We start from the raw sequence: 20,511 nt of genomic DNA on the forward strand, positions 1-20,511 counted from the left end.
CGGGGCTCAGCTCGGCCTGAGGGCGGCCCGGCAGCTCCTGCGCCTCGGGCGCCGCCTTCCCGGTTACCAAAGGGCAACGAACCGCGTTTATGTCAGCTGGAGCCCACAGAATCCCTGAGTCGTCTCGGCTGGGAAAGACCTTGAAGATCCTCCAGCCCAACCATGAACCTCACCCTGACCGGTCTCATGGCATCGTATGAATGATGTTGATGGTTTCCCTTTTTTTTTAAGGATTTTGAGATGTTATCCCAAGCAACTGAAAATGAAGAAGTCCCTCAAGAGGTCTTCAGCAGACAAACCTGTGGGAGAAGGAATTACCGTGTACGGGACCAGCTCTGATATTCATGAACCAACATACTAAATACATACACTTTACACTCAGAGCACTCCGAGTACTCAGAACTTACTATGACAGCGCTCACCTCCCTGTAGTAAGACAGCAATTTCTACTTCATCACCTTAAGCTGACTTGTAGAGTCCTTTTGCCTTTCCCAAAGCTCTTCTAACAGGTTACCAAATACATTTCAAAACTGGTCACTAACGGACTTCAAAATCGTTACTGATGAACTCCTCAATCTAAAACATTCTGCCAAGACCACGTAATATGGACGATATTTCTGCGGGAAACTCATTAAAAGACAATTACTTGGTAATTAGTTACTTTGTAGAGTGGGATTATTTTGTGTACTTAGTGCTACCTGATCTATGCAGATGGGCTTCACAGATCATTTTTTCTCTATGCCAAGTGTATGTAATCCGTTTCCAGGACCAGCGCAGATGCTGTTGTAATCTCTGTGAGAAAGGGAAAAAAAAAAAAAGGAACGTGGAGGAAATGCAGTGCCAGTAGGCAGATCTGGAATGGGCTGCATGGATAACGAGCAATAAGTAAATGCCTTTGTTTTCCCCTCACACCTTGCATCAGGTCCTCCTCAGAGACCTGATCACAGAACGCCTCAAGGCAGCGTTGAACACTTCCCCACTCTTGTATTTACATCACCAAAAAACCCTGGAAAAGCCAGACTGGCAAAAGAGGAGAACACTAAGTTAGGAAAACCTACCTAAGTCAGGAAAGTTTAATGGCTTGTTCCCAGGTAACGAGTTCTCCCAGTTTCTTCTTAAATAGGCTATTAAAATTCTCGTACCAGAATGGGGAAAACACAGGAGAAATGAGGTCTGATAAAGTTCTTAACGCAGGTTACTGATCGGTCTGAAATCTATTATGGTAATGGCTTTAAATTGATCCTTTGAAAAAAACTTCATTACGTTGTTCTAGTTAAGTCTTACTCCTTGACTTTCTCAAACTGTCGGCCTGAGCGCACAGGACTAGTTAATACCTTTTTCTCATGTTAAAAAAAAAAAAAAAAAAAAAAAAAAAAAAAAAAAAAAAAAAAAAGTAAACCAGGATACAGAACAGATCTTTATCTATAATAAATATATATATATATGTAGTCTCTTACCAGCAACTGAGCTGCTCAGGAGCCACTCCTTTACACGCCTACTTCTGACTGAACTGCACCTCACGTTACCCCGGTCTGGGCTCTGTGACATTAACCCCGCTCCGAATAAAAACCCTTCAGCAAGGGACTCGGAGGCACGACCTCCACCCTGCCCACCTCACATTTGTCCTGCAAGACTTTTCTGGTGTTTTGAAATACGTGCAACACGAGCCGAATGATATAATCAGACTTTACAGAATTTTCCATGACATACAGATCGAGACTATTAAATGAGGAATGAATAAAATCCCAGATTAATTGGTAGAAAAGTTTATTAGTACAGTGCACACCACCGTAACCTCAAACGGCAAGTTAAGTAAACGTTATTTGCACACATGCGGTTTGGTTTTTAAACAGATTTTTAAAAACTCTCTGCGTTGAGCTTTACATTAATGAATAACAATTTGGGATTTTAAGACTTTTTATAAACAACCAGGGATTTTTCTGGGTTATACAAGTGAAGTGAAAATACAGGGAAAATAAATGGGATTCGATGTAATTTAGAAATGGCATCAAACCCCCTTTTTCCTCTTCCATTATGGACCATTTAAGACACTAAAGAAGGGCAAGTAAGTGTGAGACAAGCAATAAAAAACATTAAAAGACATCAGTGTAACTGAGGGTCCTCGGCTGTGCTTTAGTTGTTCGGACAGAACAAAGTTGATCCTGTAAATGGCAAGCAAGCAGCCTTCTCGCAAACCATTCTTTAAAGAATTAAGTTCTTAAGTTTCCTTCCGAGGAGGTGAATTGATGTTGGATCTGGGCAAATCCTCCAGCAGTTTAGGGGCTGTGAATGCATCTTCTGTAGCTCTACAGAAGATCTCCTAGGTGGTGCAAAACTTCACGTAAAGCTTAAAACAATGTACCTGCTGCATCTAGCAGGCAAATAGAGAAGGTAAAACCGAATAGTTTTAGTTTAAAAAATTTATCAAACGCCGCCCTCTGGCAACACAAATATTAAATAACGTGGTTCCCCTGCTGTGAGCAGCATAAAGCTAATTAATTACACATTGGAAAAAAAAAAAAAAAAGCAACTGAGAGTGTTTGGCAGGCTCTACAGGCATGGGGTGAAGCTGATCTGCCCGTCCGCTTTCGGTTTGTAACTGCCTTGGGGGAAGAGTGAGAAAGCAGGTTAATTAGGAAGTGTATTCAGCGCTCTCCTAAAACCCCCAAAACCTCCGAGGGCTCTTCTGGGTAGGTGCATCCTAAGTAATTAAAACCCATTAGTTGCAATAGGCGAGAGAGATCCAACCCAACAGGCTCCACATGCAGCAGCAGCGATGTCTTGTGTTCACTTTTGGACGGATCCTGTACTTTTAGGGCAGTATTTTCATTTGAAAACCCCACTTCTCTCAACTTAGGGGACCGCTTCAACCCGTCAACAAAACATGCAAACAAGTCAATGGTGTGAGAAAGCATTCTAAAACAATTTTATTGGAATGATACAGGAATGGTTAATATACAGGTTAAATCCTCAATGCCTGCCCTCTACATAGGAAGAAAAAAAAATAAAGAAATGAACAAATTCAGTTCTTGCTCCCATCGTTAATCTAATACAGGTAAGGGAAACAGAAAACCAGCATATAGGCAACAGATTCCTAGCACTCCTAAAGCCAAGCAAGATACCTGCATCAAAATGAATGGAAGTTTGACACGCAGTCCCACAACAAAGAGATATTTTCGGTATTTTTCAGTCTGTGTCGGTGCCTTGTTCCCCGGACAAAGAAATAATTCAGTCTGTCTCGACAGAGCTTTCAGAGGAATGCTGATACAGTTTGAACGCTACCATATGGCAAGGGCGGGGGACCAGAGGAGGGAAGTGACTTTGCTTTCTTAAACTTGGCAATTTTCTTGACCGTCAGAAACAGAGACTGACCTCGTTTCAGAATGTTTTGGGTCGCTGAACTGACAGAATTTGGCAGCGGCTTCCAATTACAGCTTCTCCAAAATAATGACTGTAATTCACAAAACTTACACCATACTTTCCCAGGAAACGCAGCAAATTGGTGTGAGTATAGTGACTCGTGTGTCAAATTCCGCTTTCTTCGCAAAACTTCACTTAGGACTCTTACATACGTTCTCAAAACTTTGACCGTTAGTTTAGACACTGAGAGAGGCTGTGCCAATATTAAGAAAGGAAAATCACCTCGGTTCAGAAAGATGAAATCACAGCGGACAACACGAATCAGACACTGGATGTAACTTAACTTCCATCCCCGAAAGATCTTAAAATAAATTTCACAAGATTTCAATATTTGCTGATAAAGCCTGTTAATGAAAAAGCACAAATGCATGTGTTAATCTTGAAGGTAAGGCAACATTAATCTATCCCTATGCCTTTTGATACTCTGCTTGCTTTCATAAGCACAAGCTTCAGACTGACTCCCAGGCTCCCAAATCGAAAAAAGATAAAACACGAACTGAATGTCGTTTTACCTAACTTGGCTCCGCGCTAGATCCTGCTCACTCAGACGTCTGCGGAATCACGAGCTGTCTAGAGGCAGAGCTGCTCCAACCAAAGCAACTACCTGCACTTCCCTTTTACCAGATGTTGACAAAATCATCGCTTGCAGTGCACGGAAGCACTACAAAAGCCCCAAAGAAATGTTGGTGAGGGAAGTATTTAATTACAGCCCTTCAGAACGTCTTTGCAAACGTGGAGTTTTCACTTTTATCCTGCTCCTAATTTCAGACTCCCAAACTATGAACTGTAATCCGTGTCAGAAGGGATCTGAAAAGCACAGCACACGTTTTACAGCATCGGTGTGAAAGGACCGCACGGCGATGGTACGCTGCAGCCTTCTGCAGATCTGCACCACCTGCTTCTCCGTCTTCATAAAACAAAAAAATCAAAATGTGTGTGTGCACAGCTATTAGAATGATCCTCTAACCAGAGCAAGGACTAATTATCTTGCTGTCTTTTGATACTTCTGGGGAGTAAGTACATTATGTGGTGCAAAATGCATTTTAAATTACCCTCACACTTTTTAAACCTGTTTCTCATCCTTCAGGGCACTTGTAATTGCTTGTATTTTTGCAGAATATGGCCAAGAAATACAGATTATCTCATGAGCACTGGGAGAACAGACAGGTTAATATTGCACATGGTAAATTCACCGATACAAGACACTTTAATAGATTTGCAATTCCTGTAATAGCTTCATGATATGGCAATAACAATGGAAAAAAAGTTTTTAAACCTTAAAAAAAAAAAAAAAAAAAGTCTTGGTTAATTACAATAGTTCTTGCTATTCAAACATTTATTTCCTTGTTTGAAAAAATACTCTATGAATCTAATGACTACATGAACATGCAATAAGATGCCTAACGCTAGAAGCAGTGTGAACTGGTAGTTTTGTAGAGAAATAGATCAAAGGCTTTCGCCCTTACATAGGTAAGGAAATGCCATTTCTGGCCGTTTTGGCTTATTGGCAACATCGCCTGGGAATTAGCACATACTTCACTGAGGTGCCCTGAATCCTGCCCACAGACATGCAATGGAGTCACGCTTAGGCAGCTGTGTGCTGAACCTGCCAACGGAAAGGCTGGCCATTACCCAAATCCCTTTTTCTTTGTCAAAAGAGCCCACACGCATCACTTAAATGAGAAATACATGGCATTTTGTTTTTTTGTTTGTGGTTTTTTTTTTTTCATCTGTACAGTGTGTTACAATACAAATCTTAAATAACCATTCTACAAAAGAACAAACACAACTTTCAAAAGTGACTACAATGGCTATACTACACGATACCACCTACAATTTCATCCAAAACCAGAAAAGACACTGAAAAATTACTGTGTTAATTCAGTAACATTTTTTTTTTTTTGAGGCAACTCAGGCACTAAAGTTGGTATTTGACAAGGTTTTAGATGCTGTTGCTTGTTTTCCATATTTTAAATAGTTGGATCTCTAGGTATAACCCCATCTGTATTATTAGTATTAAAATAGTTTCTTGAAGTTTACACAAAATGAACAAATTGCCAAGACAGTTTAAACTCCATGAAAATCGTTCATGTCTAATTGCTTCAGTTTCCTATGCTTCCAACTTTGTAATAATACACCCCGTGCTCTCTACCTTTAAGTTCACATTTTCATCTTGTGTTCAGATTTGTATTACGTACGGTGAATGCTGCAAGCACCAATCAAATGTTAGAAATCACATCTATATTTCTTGAAGCAGAGACAATTGTACTATTTTATAAAAAGCTGTGGAAATTCCCTTTACAGAACATTTTAAGGCAGTTGAAATTCATGCTTGCTGCTTTGCCAGTGCTTCGGCTTCCTGAAATAGCAGAAGAGAATTACATGTATTAGTGCTTAATGAAAGGTGACGACGTGCACATACCTGTGGTAGCATATGACATGACAAAAACTGCAGCAGTACCTGGTTACCAGGTGAGCAGCACTGAACCCAACTCAAGGAAATTGAGTCCCTGCTGCCTACGATGACGTTATAAAACAAGTCCTATGAGGTGCTGGCTTCAACTCCAGCTCTGAGCTAGCTCAAGTAAGACCTGCAGGAATATTCCAACCCGTGCCCATGGTGAATTTTGACCTTAACAGTTTAAACCAAAAGATCAGATATAACAAGTTATCCCTCATTTTATATTAGGACAAAAGAACTATTTAGAGATGGAAGATTGTTTGAAGAACTCTGGTTAAATGAAAAAGGTATTCTTAATAAGTCTCCACATCAAAAAAAGAAAAAAAGGGGAGGGAAAAAAATGAGGTTTTATCCGAGACACAATTTACTTCCTGAGCTAAACCCTACCAAATGACCCGCAATTAGCTTTTGCCTTCCAGCAGGGTGATGGGAGCAGCCTGCAAGCCCTCGGTGGGACACAGCCGGGAGCTGCTGCAGCCCCGGACCCCTGGCGAGCTCCGTCGTGCCTGGCAGCGGCTCTGTCCCGTCGCGGCCCCGCTGAGGAACCCCGGGTCCCTGCTGTGGGCAGCGAGGCAGCTGCTCCCCGGCCTGCCACCACCCTCTGCACCCAGGGCTCCCAACACACGCCTCCGGGGGGACCTTCAGCTCCACAAAAACATTCCTGTGAAGCTCCTGAGCTGAAGAAACACCTAAAGGGGTTTAGCAGACGTACCAGCTGACAATCCTCAGTCTAATTCAGGAGGAGTGTTAAAAACCTAAAGCTTGCATTTTTCAGTCTTCTTTCAGCCTTTGTACGCTGGTCGCAAATGGGAACAGAATGACAACAGAAGAAACGCAAAAGGAATTTTTTTCTGAAGATTAATATAATTAATCTGTTAGCAGCAACGTGGCCTACGAGACAATGAACAGTCACAGAGTGGTTCGTTTTAAAAGCAAAAAGTTCATCTGCTAAAGTTTTATGTAATGGAATTGTTTGCTTTTATGAGTGCCTAGAAATACTGACAATAACAGACTCAACAGTATCGTTGTTAACATGAGCCAGTATGCTAAACAAATAAAAAACAAGAGGAGGAAGGACTAAGAAGGGAATTTCCAAGAAGCCTGTTAAGCCTCCTAAGAGAGGGGAGGCGGTGGGTGACCCCAGCCTGCGCAGCAGGAAGTACCACGCGTATCTCCCTTATCTCAGACGCGGTGGCTCACTCTGGTTTTCCTGGCTCCCTGCCCAAGTGCCTCTCATCACGCTGCCTTTTAAGTCAGGGCCGTGGGAAGAGCTTTGCTGGGACGGCTGGCTCAGGCCCGGACCATGCTCTGCTCCTCCGGCCGCACGCCGCGGGTCAAAGAGCGGAGCCGGGACGTCGCCGCGCACCCATGCTGCTCGTGCCAGGGCATCCTCTCTGTTCACGGCAGAACAGGCAGGTGAGGAATGAAGGAAAGATTAAAAAGAACTAGAAAGCCTGGAAAAAAACAAGGATGTTTGATATTCTCTAGAAAACAAGCGGTTCTTTGAACAGCAACAAAGAGGAGACGGTTCCCTTGGCCGTGTAGTAATTCCATTAACCAGTCATAGGCACTACAGAAGTGACATCTAGTTCGGGGTTTTTTTTTGGTTTGTTTCCCCTCTCCCCGCCCCGAAAATGGAAGACAAAGTACTTATCTTCCAAACAGGCAGTGGTAACCTGGAGAGGATTCTTGGCTTTCCCTCACCCCCAGGAAAGCGGGCACAACTAACTCAGAGAATACGTTAACCTGTTTGTCTGTAAGGTCAAACTCCACTGCCTTGGGCGCAGTCCTGCAAGTTACCCGGGAAAGGCTCCGCTTTTCAGATCTGCCTCTATCCCTCTTTCCTACTGTCCCTTACTTCTCCCTCGAGACCCCTCACGGAGCATGGTCCCAGTCCTTAAATAATTAGTCACAGCCTTTAACTCCCTAAATCCTCTCCTTTTAAAACCTACCTGTATTCTGAAGGAGGGATATTTAAGCTATATTAATGCCAACCTCTCCCGGAGTTTGTAGGTCCAACTACACTCAGTGCCCAAAGCACAAACCAAAGCTCCAGGGCTCAGTAAAGAGTTACTTGCCTTTCCCATGCTCAGTTCTGAGCCCGTCTCTGTTAGCACTAATATTGGCCCTTTGTGTTCAGCGTCAAATTAACTTTCCAAATCTCTCATAATGCCATTTAACAGAGGTTTGCTGTCAAGGCCCTCTCTTGCAATCACACACAGGTTGATCCCAGGCTCCTTCCATTTCATGTAGCAACATGCGCAGACGCAATGTCATTAACTACAATATTCCATCCAAGATGCACGCAGCTATGCTGTAAATGCCAATTTCAGCAACTACCAATGAGTTTCTCCTCCTCAGCAGCAGGCAATCAGCTTGATTTGACATCACGTAATTGTGGGATGGATACCAAAAGTCAGACCGACAGCAGAATGCACTGGGTACAAGGTCAGTTATGCAAAGGTTATCTTTGCATAAGCTCAAACGCACCTCCCCAAGTGGTGAAATGAAAATTCAGCAGAGCACAGCTGCGTTGTATCTCTCCTTTTTAGAACTCACTTTCTCCTTAGGTGAGGACAGAATCAGAGCATCCCTTAGGACAGAATCAGAGCATCCCTTAGGACAGAATCAGAGCAACTAATAGCCCCGCAGACTGCTTCTGCAATCTGGCAGGTTAAGTAAGCAGCGATGTTCATAAACGTTATGGAGACGGATGACCTGATTCGTCGTGGCAGCAACTGCTCTCCAGTACCACAGAGCTCGGGCACGAGGAGAAACACACGGGCTTTCCTGCCTCCCCTGCTCTCAGGGCTGCTTTCTCACTCCTCGGCTCCATCCTGCACACTCTGTTGTGCAACGCTGTGCAGATGTTCCAAGAAACTTAAATAAGATTTACATGACTATCACAGCATGTGCAGCTGGCCTTCTGGCGCCAGCCACGCGTGATGCTGGGGCACGTAGCACAGGTTTTGCTCTCTGCAGTTCTGTATGAGGTAGATTTTTTCCTCACTGCACCATTCACATGTGTGAATGTTACTCTAGCTACTGCTAGAAATCGTTTGGTTCCCAAAACTGCTTCAGTCTGACCCACAATTCGTAATGCTTAATACTGGTGGGTCATCATCCACCTTTAAAATCAGGTCTCAGTGGCGTGCACAGCGTGACCTTCAACTCCTGCACGAACAAAGTTGAAAGGAAACGGCGTGTTTATCCACTGGAACAAGAAAGCTGGAAGTGACCCGGAGGATCCTGCTGCTGTCAAGTGAAACGTATAATGCAGGCTTGTCCTATCCTATCAAAATCAAAGGAGAATTCCAGCCCATTGCATCTACCAAGCAGCAGCCCAGTTTGTAACTGGCAAAGGAAAACAAGGCAAAGGATCACAAGCTGGAGGAAAAAATTACTCTGAAGCAAGACATTATTTCAAAAAGAGCAACTCTGGTTTCCAAGTATTTTCTAGTATAAAAATCTCATAAAACTTCATGTGAATTCAGTTTTTTCACTGAACTGAAATGACAATTTTTTTCACCTAGATTTCTTGTGAGTTCTTCAGTGCAAATATTAGCCAGTCTTTCACTTGTTCCCAGAGTGTACAATAAAAAAAAAAAAATTTTCAATGGTAAGAACTTGACCCAGCTCTTCTTTCCAAAGCAACAAAAGCTCTTCCATTAACTTAAAAAAAAGCAGAGTGGCTCTGCAGTGAGGATACCAAAGGAGCTCTGTACCAAATGCTGGGGTTTTCTGGTAGGAGTGGGAAGAAGATGCCTCCAGGGAACACAACATCCTCCAAATAAACCAGCACACAACACCAGCGTGTTGCTGTGATGTTGAAGCCTGAAAGTTAGTCTCTGGATACTGAATATCAGACCAGCAGGTAGACTGAATGGGGCAACTATAAAACATGGAATATCCTACTATGAGGAGAGAAGAACAAGGGTGTAAAATACAGGTGGGGTTTACTGCGAGAAATGTCCACACCTACCTTTGAACCAGGCGGTGCAGTCAAGCCTAAAAACGCATATACTGCATTGTTCTCTCGTGCCTCAAAGAAAGCTTCATAGTCCTTCACCGCGGGAGTCAGGGAGCGGGATGGAAACAGAAGACAGAAATACGAACCGTCAGAAATAATCGCAGCTCCATTTGGTGTGTTACCCAACCTGCACCGAGCAAACCGCTTCCTGTGGCCCAACGCAAAACGCAGAGTGTCACCTCAGAGATTTAGCATTAGCACTAAAACCATCTAAACTCTACTGTCCAAGAAGTGACGAGCTGGGAGCGTCACTCTCTGTAGCAACAAGGTGCTGCTGTGAGGTGCTTCTGCCTTTCCCAGAGGACAGTCTCCACAGCAAGGGGGCTGTGGTCACTAGTTCTGTCATCAGAACCGCATCCCCAGAGCTCATTGCTAATTACTGATTAGGAATGGCAGCTGGCCAATTATGGACACTAACTCTTAAACTTGTTAAATTGAAACCTGTAAAGTGAGAGTCCACCTTTTCCCATCATGTTTCCCATTAATGATTAGTCTACGCAACTGGAGGGAACTGGGTGGCACTGCCACTGTACTCGCAGTGCACTGCAGCTGCTCTAAACGTGCACGCAGCCACTTCCCAGGGAAATTAAGGTAAAAGCAATGAAATAACAAAATAAATACCAACGCTTCCTTCTCTGCCTTTTTTTTTTTTCCATTTGAGGCAGACTGCAGCGCTGTATGGAGTACAAACACAGCTTAGCTGTCTGCTGAGTGAGGGAAGAGCAAGCGAAAAGCCCCCAGTGTGGCTCAGCAGCAGCAGTTGCCAAACACTGACCAAACGAAGCCAGAAGGTTTGTGCAAGTCCACTGTTGTCCGAGTTACTGCATACTTCCCTCCCTCCAATTTCCAAACTCAGCACATATCTGCCCTATGACTTCCCTTCTCGGCCCTTTCCCACCGAAGCAGCAGTACCAGCCTCCTCCAGCTTTCCTGGGGGGTGTTTTGATGCAGGAGTCACAGCTGAGAAAGCCAAGGCAAGGCAGCAGCTAAGAGCAGGCTCAGTCTCGGGCTGAAGTCAGGAGGAGAGCTGCCATTAAGGGCACGCTGCTTCACATGCCTGTCTGTCTGGTAGGCAAAAGCCTAAGAAACGGCAAGTGTTGTTTGAAAGTAGCAGCGTGTTCAGAGCAGGGGCAGCTCTAAGAAGAGGCTGCTGCAGTTGGAATCGCAGCAAGTGCAGGGAATGGAGGATTCGAGCTGCCTAGAGGTCACGGATGTCACGTTATTTTCGATTTGTACACACTGCATTCGGCTGCTATTATAGTTTGATAAAAATGTGCATGATTATGTTAAATCCTCCCCAAAGCCCTTCTGTTGACACTACTGGAGCGGCTTGATGACAAAGGGGTTGTTTATCTTGCCAGTGCATAGTCCGGCAGTTTGCTGCGCAGCGTCTCCCAGGAAAGGAATGCCTGTGACTAAGGAGCAGGGCTCAGGACAACTTGCACAGCATCTACAGTTACAGCCTTTCTGCTGTGCACGGGCCAAGAAAAGTCAATTTGCTCCTTTCTCTGCCTGTTATGCTTCACCAGATCGAACAGAGAAGTTCATGCTTGAGATGGATCAGATAAAGACATAAAGAGGTTCAAGTGTGCGGGCACAGAATTAACTTTTACCTTCCTGAAAGCCAAACTGTGGTAACTTAAATCCAGCTACAAACCGACCAAACTTCGAGTGTTCTAAGTGGCACCAACCAAAATTCTGGGGATGAAATAAACTCACAGCAAGAACTGTTCTGAAGCATCTATAGTCCTTTGCCCAAAATTCTTGTACTGAGAACTGTCGTGGTTTGCAGCTGGGGATACATCAGATGCATCTCGGATAAGCAAGCACCCAGATCTAGGTGCACCCAGCAACTTCTGTGCCTGTCCCACCCCACTGCAGAGCTGCAGCAATGCACCACAAATCTGGCAACATGTCACTGATAAAGGACAACTGTCAGGGGATCTGCTTGCATCCCTAAAGCTCTGGTACACCGAGGGAGAAAGGTGATACTAGTGCATCTGAACTTCCTACTGGTACAGAAATATTTGCCTCTTTTTGTTTGTATGTTTGTTTGTTTTTAAAGAGAAAGAACCGAACACAGTTTTCAGCTCTTTGTAACTAGCCCCTTCTCAGCTTTCAGCTGCAGACAACTATCGATCAATTAAATTTGTCTCTTCAAAGCAACCTTCTTCCACATCACAACCACAGTCAGTAAAATTCTGAGAGCCAAGTGGTGGATTGGCTCACTGTGGATATTGTTTCAGGTTCTGCTTTTATTACAAGCAAGAAAAATTCCTGGCACCTTGGGAATAATTTCTTTCAGTAGCCATAGAATCACCTCGCAAAGGTCCAGAACTGGCAGGTTCTGACTTACAGACTTTGCAGGTCAGAATGAAGACTGCAAAATGACTTAGAAACCAACACACAGCACCAGAGGAATGCATACTGCGAGCTCTCTTCAGAAGATACTAAGTTTTAAAAATAAAATTAACAGTTAATCTAGTAATCATTCAAGCATGACCTGCTGAGCAGAAGTGCTGCAGGGCAACTTACTTTTGATCAAGCATTAAAATAATGACAAGTAGGAATTGTATTTGCAACGTGAGTTTTAATCTGTTCAAGGCACTGGAATGAGTGAACTGCAACAGCCTTTATTTTGCAAGCAGTACAGAAAAACTGATCCCAAGGAGGATCAGAAAACTGATCTATGATCATGGCAGACATCGCTGCATATGAGCACTTCTCTTGGAGGATGAACAGACCACGGAGTGATCGGCAAACCCCACAGAGACAGAACAGCTACAGAACATAAAGTTGGTGCAAGTGTGCCAGATTTCTGTGCAGTGTTAGTTCACAATCACGGTGAACACGAGAATTAAAAAAATCTCTGTGATCTTTCAGAGCTGTAAGAGGGGAAAAACCCACAAAGAAAAAAAAAATATATATATATATACAACGCTGCAAGGTGGTGGTAGGCTCATTCCAGTAAGTAGCACAATGATCTGAGAGCCAGGAGGTCCAAATTTTAAACTCTCCTCTACATCAGAACTGGAATATTCAGGGATGAATTATTATAAAGAGCCCAGAGGAGGGGTAAATGTCTAACACCTTCCACGCCCTTCACGGTTTGCACGCTTGAACCTACAGCTGGCCAAGTCCTTTCTGGCTGATCACAAGAGCAAAGTAGAGACTATGGCAGTGAGTAAGAGGCCTGGGAAGAGAAGAGATGGAGCGCTGGAGCCTTTCCTTACCCCAAGGTACCGGCTGTCGTTGAAGAGCCGGGGCGGCAGAGGGTTCCCGCTCGCTGGCCGGCTGTCCTCAGGGACGTTCTCGCGCATCCATTTCCGATTCTCCTCGTTGGCGGCGATATCTTTCTCCTCAAATTCAATTTTGTTGGCTTCCAAGAAACCTAACACATCTTGTTGCTGTTTTTTAATCTGTCGCAAAAGAAGGAGGGGGGGAGAGAAAGCAAAACAAAATCAGTCAAACCATTTTTTTTCTGATGCTGATTATGCAAATCCAGGGTTCAATGCAGAAACAAGGGGCTGAAATGGAAGCAGTAAGAAAATTCTTAGAATAAAAAAGTACATTCTAAAGATTCAACAGGCTGAAGTCGAAATACACTGTCCCTATACACATGTGAGTGTTGTGAATCTCAAGGGTCTCCAACCAAAAGCAAAGGTGTGAGCATCCCCTTGCAGAGGCTGCACTGGCCAGGCTTTACAGTTAACTCAGGGGAATGTTCTTTTCTCAGGTGCAGTGAAGTTTGCTGGGGGGGCATCTGAGGTACAACCCCTTCCCTTTGTGTCCCTGGAAGCAGAGGCTGAACCAGCCCTTCTCAGAGTCCAGGTTTTTGTCCTCCTCGGGTAGGGGACTTCTGGCAGATCTCATGGAGTCATCAGTAACAGTAAGATCTCAAAGTAGCTTTGGCTCTTGGTTCTTTGGACAAAATAAAAACCAACCAACCCTCTTCAGCACTGGCAGGATTGGTCTCTGGAGAGCTGTGACCACACATCTCCCACCTTGCTTGTCTCGAGGTGTCAGGGGGCTGACTGCGACCCCACACCCGATGCAGCCCCTCCTCTGCACACTCACACAGCACCCAAGTGAAAAGCAGGATCTGTGTGGCAAGGACTGGGGTGGCTTTTCACAGGAAAGGTGGTTTTTATTACTGTCATATATGAATTACCGACTTCCTGATACAGAGATGTTCTGTTTATGCTCTGTCCTTCCTCTGCATGACTTCACCACCATAAAGGAAATTATAACCATGCGCATCCTGACAAACAATAAAAAAATGGGATTTAATGGGAAATCTGTTCTCTTCAAATTATTCCCTTCGCTACAAAACCAATCCAAGGCCTGGCTTTAACCTAATTAGCTCAGTGTACAACAAAAGCAGCTTTTCATACAGATGTTATGGCTGCTTCCAATTCAGGTCAGCCACCAGCTTCCCGAGCAGCCTCTCCATATACGGCCAGGGGAGAAGAAGCAGCTCCGGGCTCGCAGCGCCGGGGTCAGGGCACAGCCAGCTGAGAGCCAAATATGGAGCCTGTGCCCCGGCTCACCCAGCCCACGGCCCTGGGGAGCAGAGCTGGGCCGGGACCGGGAGGGAGGGAGGGAGGGAGGGAGGCTGCGAGGTTTTTGTGGAGGAAAAGGGCTGCCCTGGAAGGCTGAGGTTTGGGAGCGCACAGAGCGGCGGCGTTACTGTAAATCTCTAAAGAACCCTCTGAGACTTAGTGTGAAGTTTGAGAAGGCAGGCAGCCTGTATCGCAGCACTGGATGCACGGGGGATCATTCCACCAAAGGTGCACGCTGAAAGACAAGGGCACACTGATTATATACAATAAAAGAAATGAATATTCATGGAGGAGAAGGGGTAGACTGGCTCTGAGGAAGGATTTCTGTGCAGAAGGGGCTGTTGGGCGTTGGAATGAGCTGCCCAGGGCAGGGGGGGAGTCCCCGGGATCCCTGGAGGGGTTGAAGAGTCGGGCTGAGCCAGCGCTGAGGGATCTGGGGGAGTTGGGAACCGTCAGGGTGAGGGTCATGGTGGGGCTGGAGGAGCTGCAGGGGCTTTTCCAACCCAGATGGTTCTGGGATTCTGTGAATTTCTGACAAGCACACACCGATTTCCAGAAGATCTAATGCATACGTTAATACATTGCACAAGTGTACTAAAATTCGGGGAAGGGTCTCTGAGGGGCTTCCACGGGGGTTTTTGGTGGTCTGTGGTGGTCCCTAGTGGTTGCTGAAGAGGTGCCTCTTAGCGTGATTTCCATAAACTCTGAGGGTTTTTTTGTATAAGGCCTCCTCTTGGCTTATTGCTCTGGTTGTAAAGTTTCTCAGCTTTCTTATCTTTGGCTCCCACAGGTGTCTGTTGGTTTCTCTGCCCTTCCTGGGATGTATCCATCACAGTTGCAAAAATTATGTCCTCGGGTGCATTCTTGTCTGAGGTCCCTTACAGCAATTAGCACCAACTGCTTGGAGGCATCAGCATCTCCAAAGAGGAGTCGGCTGTGCCCTGGCAGCCTTTAAGCAACCACTGCCTCGTTCTTTGGCAGCTCCTTTGGAGCCATCACTGCTGCCTGCCTGGCAAGGAACCAGTCCAGGTTAAACTAGATCGTGGGTGGGGTGGTTTTTTTTAAAAAAATGGATAGATAGATCTCTGCATCCAGCTCCGCGTAGTGCAAAGGGACCAACGCTGCTCTCCTGACAGAGGAAAAATGTGATCCCAGCTCCAGCAGGGAAGGCGCCTGCCCAGGACTGCAAGAGCCAGCGAAATTCCTCCTAACACCTCAGCAGAGGAGCTGCCAAACTCAATTAGTGACTGCCTTTGCACCCTTAAAGAGAAGAATATTGCTGGGCATTAGCTAATGTCCGTCATGGCTAAAAATAAATAAAAACGGACAAGTTCATATCACCCCGAGGAAATAATTCATGTTATAGTCGGTATAGAAAAACATTTCTCAGCAGACTCAAATCTACTGAGAGATTTCTTCGCTTGCCTTTAATAAGAGGGGTCACAGCAGGAGGGAGCAGTACAGCTCAGAGGGGGGAAAAAAAAAAAAAAAAAAAGCGAGCACTTCCTTCATGAACTATTGTCTAGGACTAAAATAAGGGCAAGGTCTTTGTCATTGTGAACTCCTCTGCCAGTGGGCAGCACCTAGGGCAACATACTGACCTGGGAATAAACAGAAATTTTTTTTCCCCCAACTAGTTATGTTTTAATTAATCGTTTCCCACCACTTGTAAATTACAGATCCAGATCGTTTTCATTAGTCTCAAGTCCTTAATTTTGTCCAAAATCTGCTGCTTTGCGAGAACACACTTGAGAAGTCCCAGAATTGAAGAAAAAAAAAAAGAAAACCAAGTTTTTACCCCATCTACTATTAAAGTATACCCTCTGCCATGTAAAAGAAGAGCTCTAAGTTTGACAATAATTAGGATTTTGATCTCCTGAGAAGTCTCTTTATTTTTTAAATAATTTTCACTATGAGATTGCCTCCTGGCCATACACACCTCCTCACATTCCCCACGGCATCTCAGCTCGGTCTCAGTGCAGCCCTTCGCAGGCAGACCCCGCAGTCCTTCCGTGCAGCACCCAGTCTGACAGCGCCGGACTAGCTCAGCCATTACGATGCTTCTTCAACATGAAGAAAACGCCTCTGGCTACCCTGTGTTACCATTATTTCATATGATGAACCAAAATAGTTTTCCTCTTAGATATACATATGCAAACCATCTCTCTGTGCACTGCCACCTTGCTTGTCTTGCTCTATTTTTGCTCATTCTCCCAACTCTGTGGAGCAAGGACAATCTCCAGGCTGTTTTTTCGGCTACAGGTAGCACAGTCAGATCCCAAGTTCACAACTGCAGCTCCAAAGGGCCATCACAGCAGATGACCCCTCTCTGCTTGTTTATGAAGAGCTAGCGAAGCTGGAAATATATTTTTTCTGCTCGAAAAGGCACCGTGTGGAAGGCAAGCACAGTATTTTGGTGTCTGTGCCTCTCAGTCTGTGGTCAAAGGAGGTAATTCTCTAAAGAACTGCAAAGAAAATTAAGGGCCTGGTGTTGATACATGAGTAATATTAGATTGAAACCCTGGCCAAAGAAAAAAAAGCAAGTTGGAAGATTAAGAGGCAATGTCTTCCTCCCAGCTTCTCAAGACAAGTCTTCCAACCACGATGACAAGCACTTACATGAGAACATTAAATACTCCAGAGAAACATGGCACCAACCACTGGGCAGAGCAGACACCGAGCTGCCAGATCGCATTATTTTATGGGACTTTATATAGAAAATTTCAATTAATCTCAGGCACTGGAATACCGCTGGGAGGGAAGTACCTAAAATAGAGCAAGAGATGTCTGCTGCTGCTTCAGGGTATTTTGTCTTACTCAAAAGGGCATACACTTTCCTCAGGACGAGAGCCTGGAAGATGGTTCCCGCTGCCCATGTTTGGGAAGGAGCCTTTCTTCAGGATGTGCCTGTCAACACGCAGCACTCGCTTCCCAAAACAACCCTCTCCCGGTTGCCTAACCGGGCATGGCCACCAGCCAGCGCCTTTCCAGATCCCGCACCTCGTCCTACGCAAACAACTGTCATGTCTGAAGCTATTTTGGCCTGCTGGCTGCAGCCAACCGCAGTTTGCAAACACGAAAATCCTTGTTTATACTGAGAGTTCCTGACAGACGTTGCAGGGCAAGAGAGAGGCAGAGCAGGAGCTGGGGGCCCAGGGCCACGGCGCTGAGGCAGGATCCTGAGCCTGGGGGACCAGCACTGGAGGGGTGGGAGGGCTCATGGACAGACACAGGAGCACACAAACAGACATCACGGACAGGGATGGGCAGACAACTGCAAGGAAGGGAAGAGGCTGCAGGCAGGAGCAGATCAGCAAAGTGGATGGATGGAGATGGGGCAAAATCCCAGGGGTGAGATGGAGAAAGAAAGACAGATGGAGGAGGGTCGGGGTGGGGAGCAGCAGACGTCGGTACTGCAAGAGGAAGGGCTGCATCATGCTGGAGCTCACCGCTGCCCTACTTGGGAAATAACCTCCACATGGAAGCCAGTTTTGTCCAAAAATGCCTTTATTACCAAACCCCAGAAAAAACACACCTGGTTCCTCAGCCTGAACACACTGGTTCACGTTTCTCAGGGCACTCTTGGGGGAAAACCATCTAAAATTCCTCAGGTGAGCAGAAACATTATACTTTTTGCTGATGTTCCTAAGATAACATTGAAGGAAACGTAACCAAAATGAATCTATTTTCACTTTGTTTTGGTTTTCAATGTCTGTTCCAGAGACAGAAATAGCTTTATGGCAAGTTACTGGCAGCGAAGCAAAGTCTCACCACCGAGCTGTAATCTTCTGCATACAGAATTCGCACAAGCAACATTAGAAGCTGATGCTTCCAGCAGACTTTTTAAAGATTTTTTTCTTTTTTAAGAAATCCTTGTGGATATCCTTGATATCCTTTAAGATTATCTTCCTTTCCAGTTACAAGCCAATCATGAAATATTAAGCTTTCAACAGAGGATATGCACAGAAAAACATTCTGAAAATGAGTACTTCAGCATTATGAACAAATGCTGTCCCTCACTGAATATATATCGGAGGTTAAATTTATTGTTCTAACTCACATCAGTGGATGACATCAGTAACGCAAGAGAAACCACGTCAAAGCTGCCAAGAGGAGCGACAGGTGATGTTTTCCAACAAACTGCAGTCCATCAAAAATGGAGCTTTAACCCCAAAGCGGGCCAAGAACTTTCCAGAAAATGCTGCAACATTTCAGACTCGGTATGTTTTTTCTCCTCCGAATCTTTACTCATTGAAGGAGAAAAAAAAAATAAAGCAAAAAAAGAACTCAACTAAAAGATAATAAATAGAAAGGAGGCAGAGGTGATGCTGCAGGACCTTGGTCCAGCGAGCGGCAATACTCCATCCCCAGCTCCAGCCAGGTCTGTCCAACAGCCAGCCTCTCTTAGCACTGCCCCGCTGCAAGGAAACAGTTAAATACTTTATTTAAATGAACTTCAAAGAAGTTTCTATCTTATTTGGTATACACAGGCATACACATTCAAAAGACTAGCCCAGTTTGCACTGCTGGCGAAGAGGGTTTTCTGGGGTTTTTTTTAAGTCTTGTTATTTTCTTCAGACTATAAATAAATTCCTTGTTGGACAATAGACATGTTTTGGAAATCTATTTATGGACCACTGAAACCCTAAGTAAGTTTACAGTTTGAGTGCTGCTGTTTTGATCACATAACAAACTTTCCCAAGCCGAGGAAGTGGCTACAGCTCTGCTGTTCTGGCACTCAGCGTTCTCTGCTGTTTCTGTGGGTCCTGTGTCCTCACCTCCATGAAGGGAAAAAACACAGGTTTGGTTGGTTATTTTTCCCCCAAAATGCGATTAAATGGCTCATACACTGTTGTGAGGATTTAAAAGAACTTTAAAGAGCTTTCCTATGAAGTTCCCAGCCATGGCTATAGCATTGCTTTACAGCATCCAGCTCCTGCTGGTGCGTGGCCTGTGCTGCCTCTCACAGCACCAGGACAGCACTGAAGCCACACCTTAGAGCCAATCTAGATCTTGCTCACTTCGCAATTTAAAGACAAAAACAGCTTTAAAAGGCTTTTTTACCATGTCCAACTCCAGCCTTCTGCGTTCTAGATAAGGAAAAGCAATATCACCTTTAAAGCGGTTGCATTTTAAGCCCCTGATGACTTTCAACGCGCCGTTTCATCATTAAAGGGACAATTCTTTAAATTACAGGGGATATCTGCTTTGTGCAGAAAGGTGAAAAAGTTCAGCTCCCCAGGTGATGCTACCAAGCGTAGCCAGACTTGTAACCATCAGTTCTTCAAACGGCTCAGTCTCTTCTGAAGGTCGATAAGCTCCGATTTAAACAGCAACCAGAAAAAGCGCAGCGTAAAAAATCTTCGGCAAACTCTGCCGGCAGCACCGTCCTTTTGCTCACTGCAGCCGAGGTGAAAATCCCCAGAAAGTGGTTGTCTCTGGAGGGAGCGGGGCAGCACGAGGAATGCCGGGCTGATGCCAAGCCCAAGGAAGGCGCCGGCGGGCAGCCCTCTGGCTGAGCCGCACACCCTGACTTTAGGACTGGCCAACCTCTGCCGCTGTGGCTGGCTGACACCAGAGCTATTCAGGTGCTTTTCGGAATTAAAAAAAAAATAAATTAAAAAGTGGTGTTGTTCTTTTTTTTTTAACATTTCTCATCTATTTTCTAAAATGATAATTCCTTCCTCATGCGAGTTGCTAATGCAGAAGTTAATACTTGCAAACTAGCTGCGAAATGCTTATAATTTCGCCTCCCAGTACAACATAATTTGTAGGAGTTAAACAGCCAGGCAGCTCAGCTATGCAGCATCTAAATGTCATGGATTCCTGACGGCCCCCCCCCTAAGCTTGTTCTCCACCCCCAGGACACTACAGCAGGACTGCCTTCAGAGAAAACCACCTCCAAGCAGGCTTGGTCCTGGCCTCCATCAGAGTTCTCTCTGGTTTTGCTGTAATATTCAAAGAGCCGGGTTTTTTGTATAAAGTGTTTTTGTTGTTTTTAATTTAATTAAAAAGCCACATTCTGCCCCCCCCCCCCC

At 45.0% G+C, this 20,511-nt stretch overlaps 1 protein-coding gene across 2 annotated transcripts in view; it reads right to left on the reverse strand.

Annotated features, from left to right (window-relative positions):
• Positions 1 to 2,902: 2,902 nt before the first annotated feature.
• SH3BGRL (SH3 domain binding glutamate rich protein like) overlaps positions 2,903 to 20,511 on the reverse strand; it is a 34,186-nt gene continuing 16,577 nt past the window's right edge. For both annotated transcript variants that reach the window (XM_026848234.1, XM_026848235.1), the window contains exons 2-4: positions 13,145 to 13,330; positions 9,864 to 9,944; positions 2,903 to 5,779 (exon numbers count right to left, since the gene is read on the reverse strand). In XM_026848234.1, coding sequence (XP_026704035.1) covers positions 5,747 to 5,779; positions 9,864 to 9,944; positions 13,145 to 13,330 — 300 coding nt within the window. In that variant the 3' untranslated portion in view covers positions 2,903 to 5,746. The remainder of the gene's footprint in view (positions 5,780 to 9,863; positions 9,945 to 13,144; positions 13,331 to 20,511) is intronic.

The sequence above is a fragment of the Athene cunicularia genome (genome assembly GCF_003259725.1).
Source record: "Athene cunicularia isolate RWA chromosome 4 unlocalized genomic scaffold, athCun1 chr4_part3, whole genome shotgun sequence".
Lineage (NCBI taxonomy): Eukaryota > Metazoa > Chordata > Aves > Strigiformes > Strigidae > Athene > Athene cunicularia.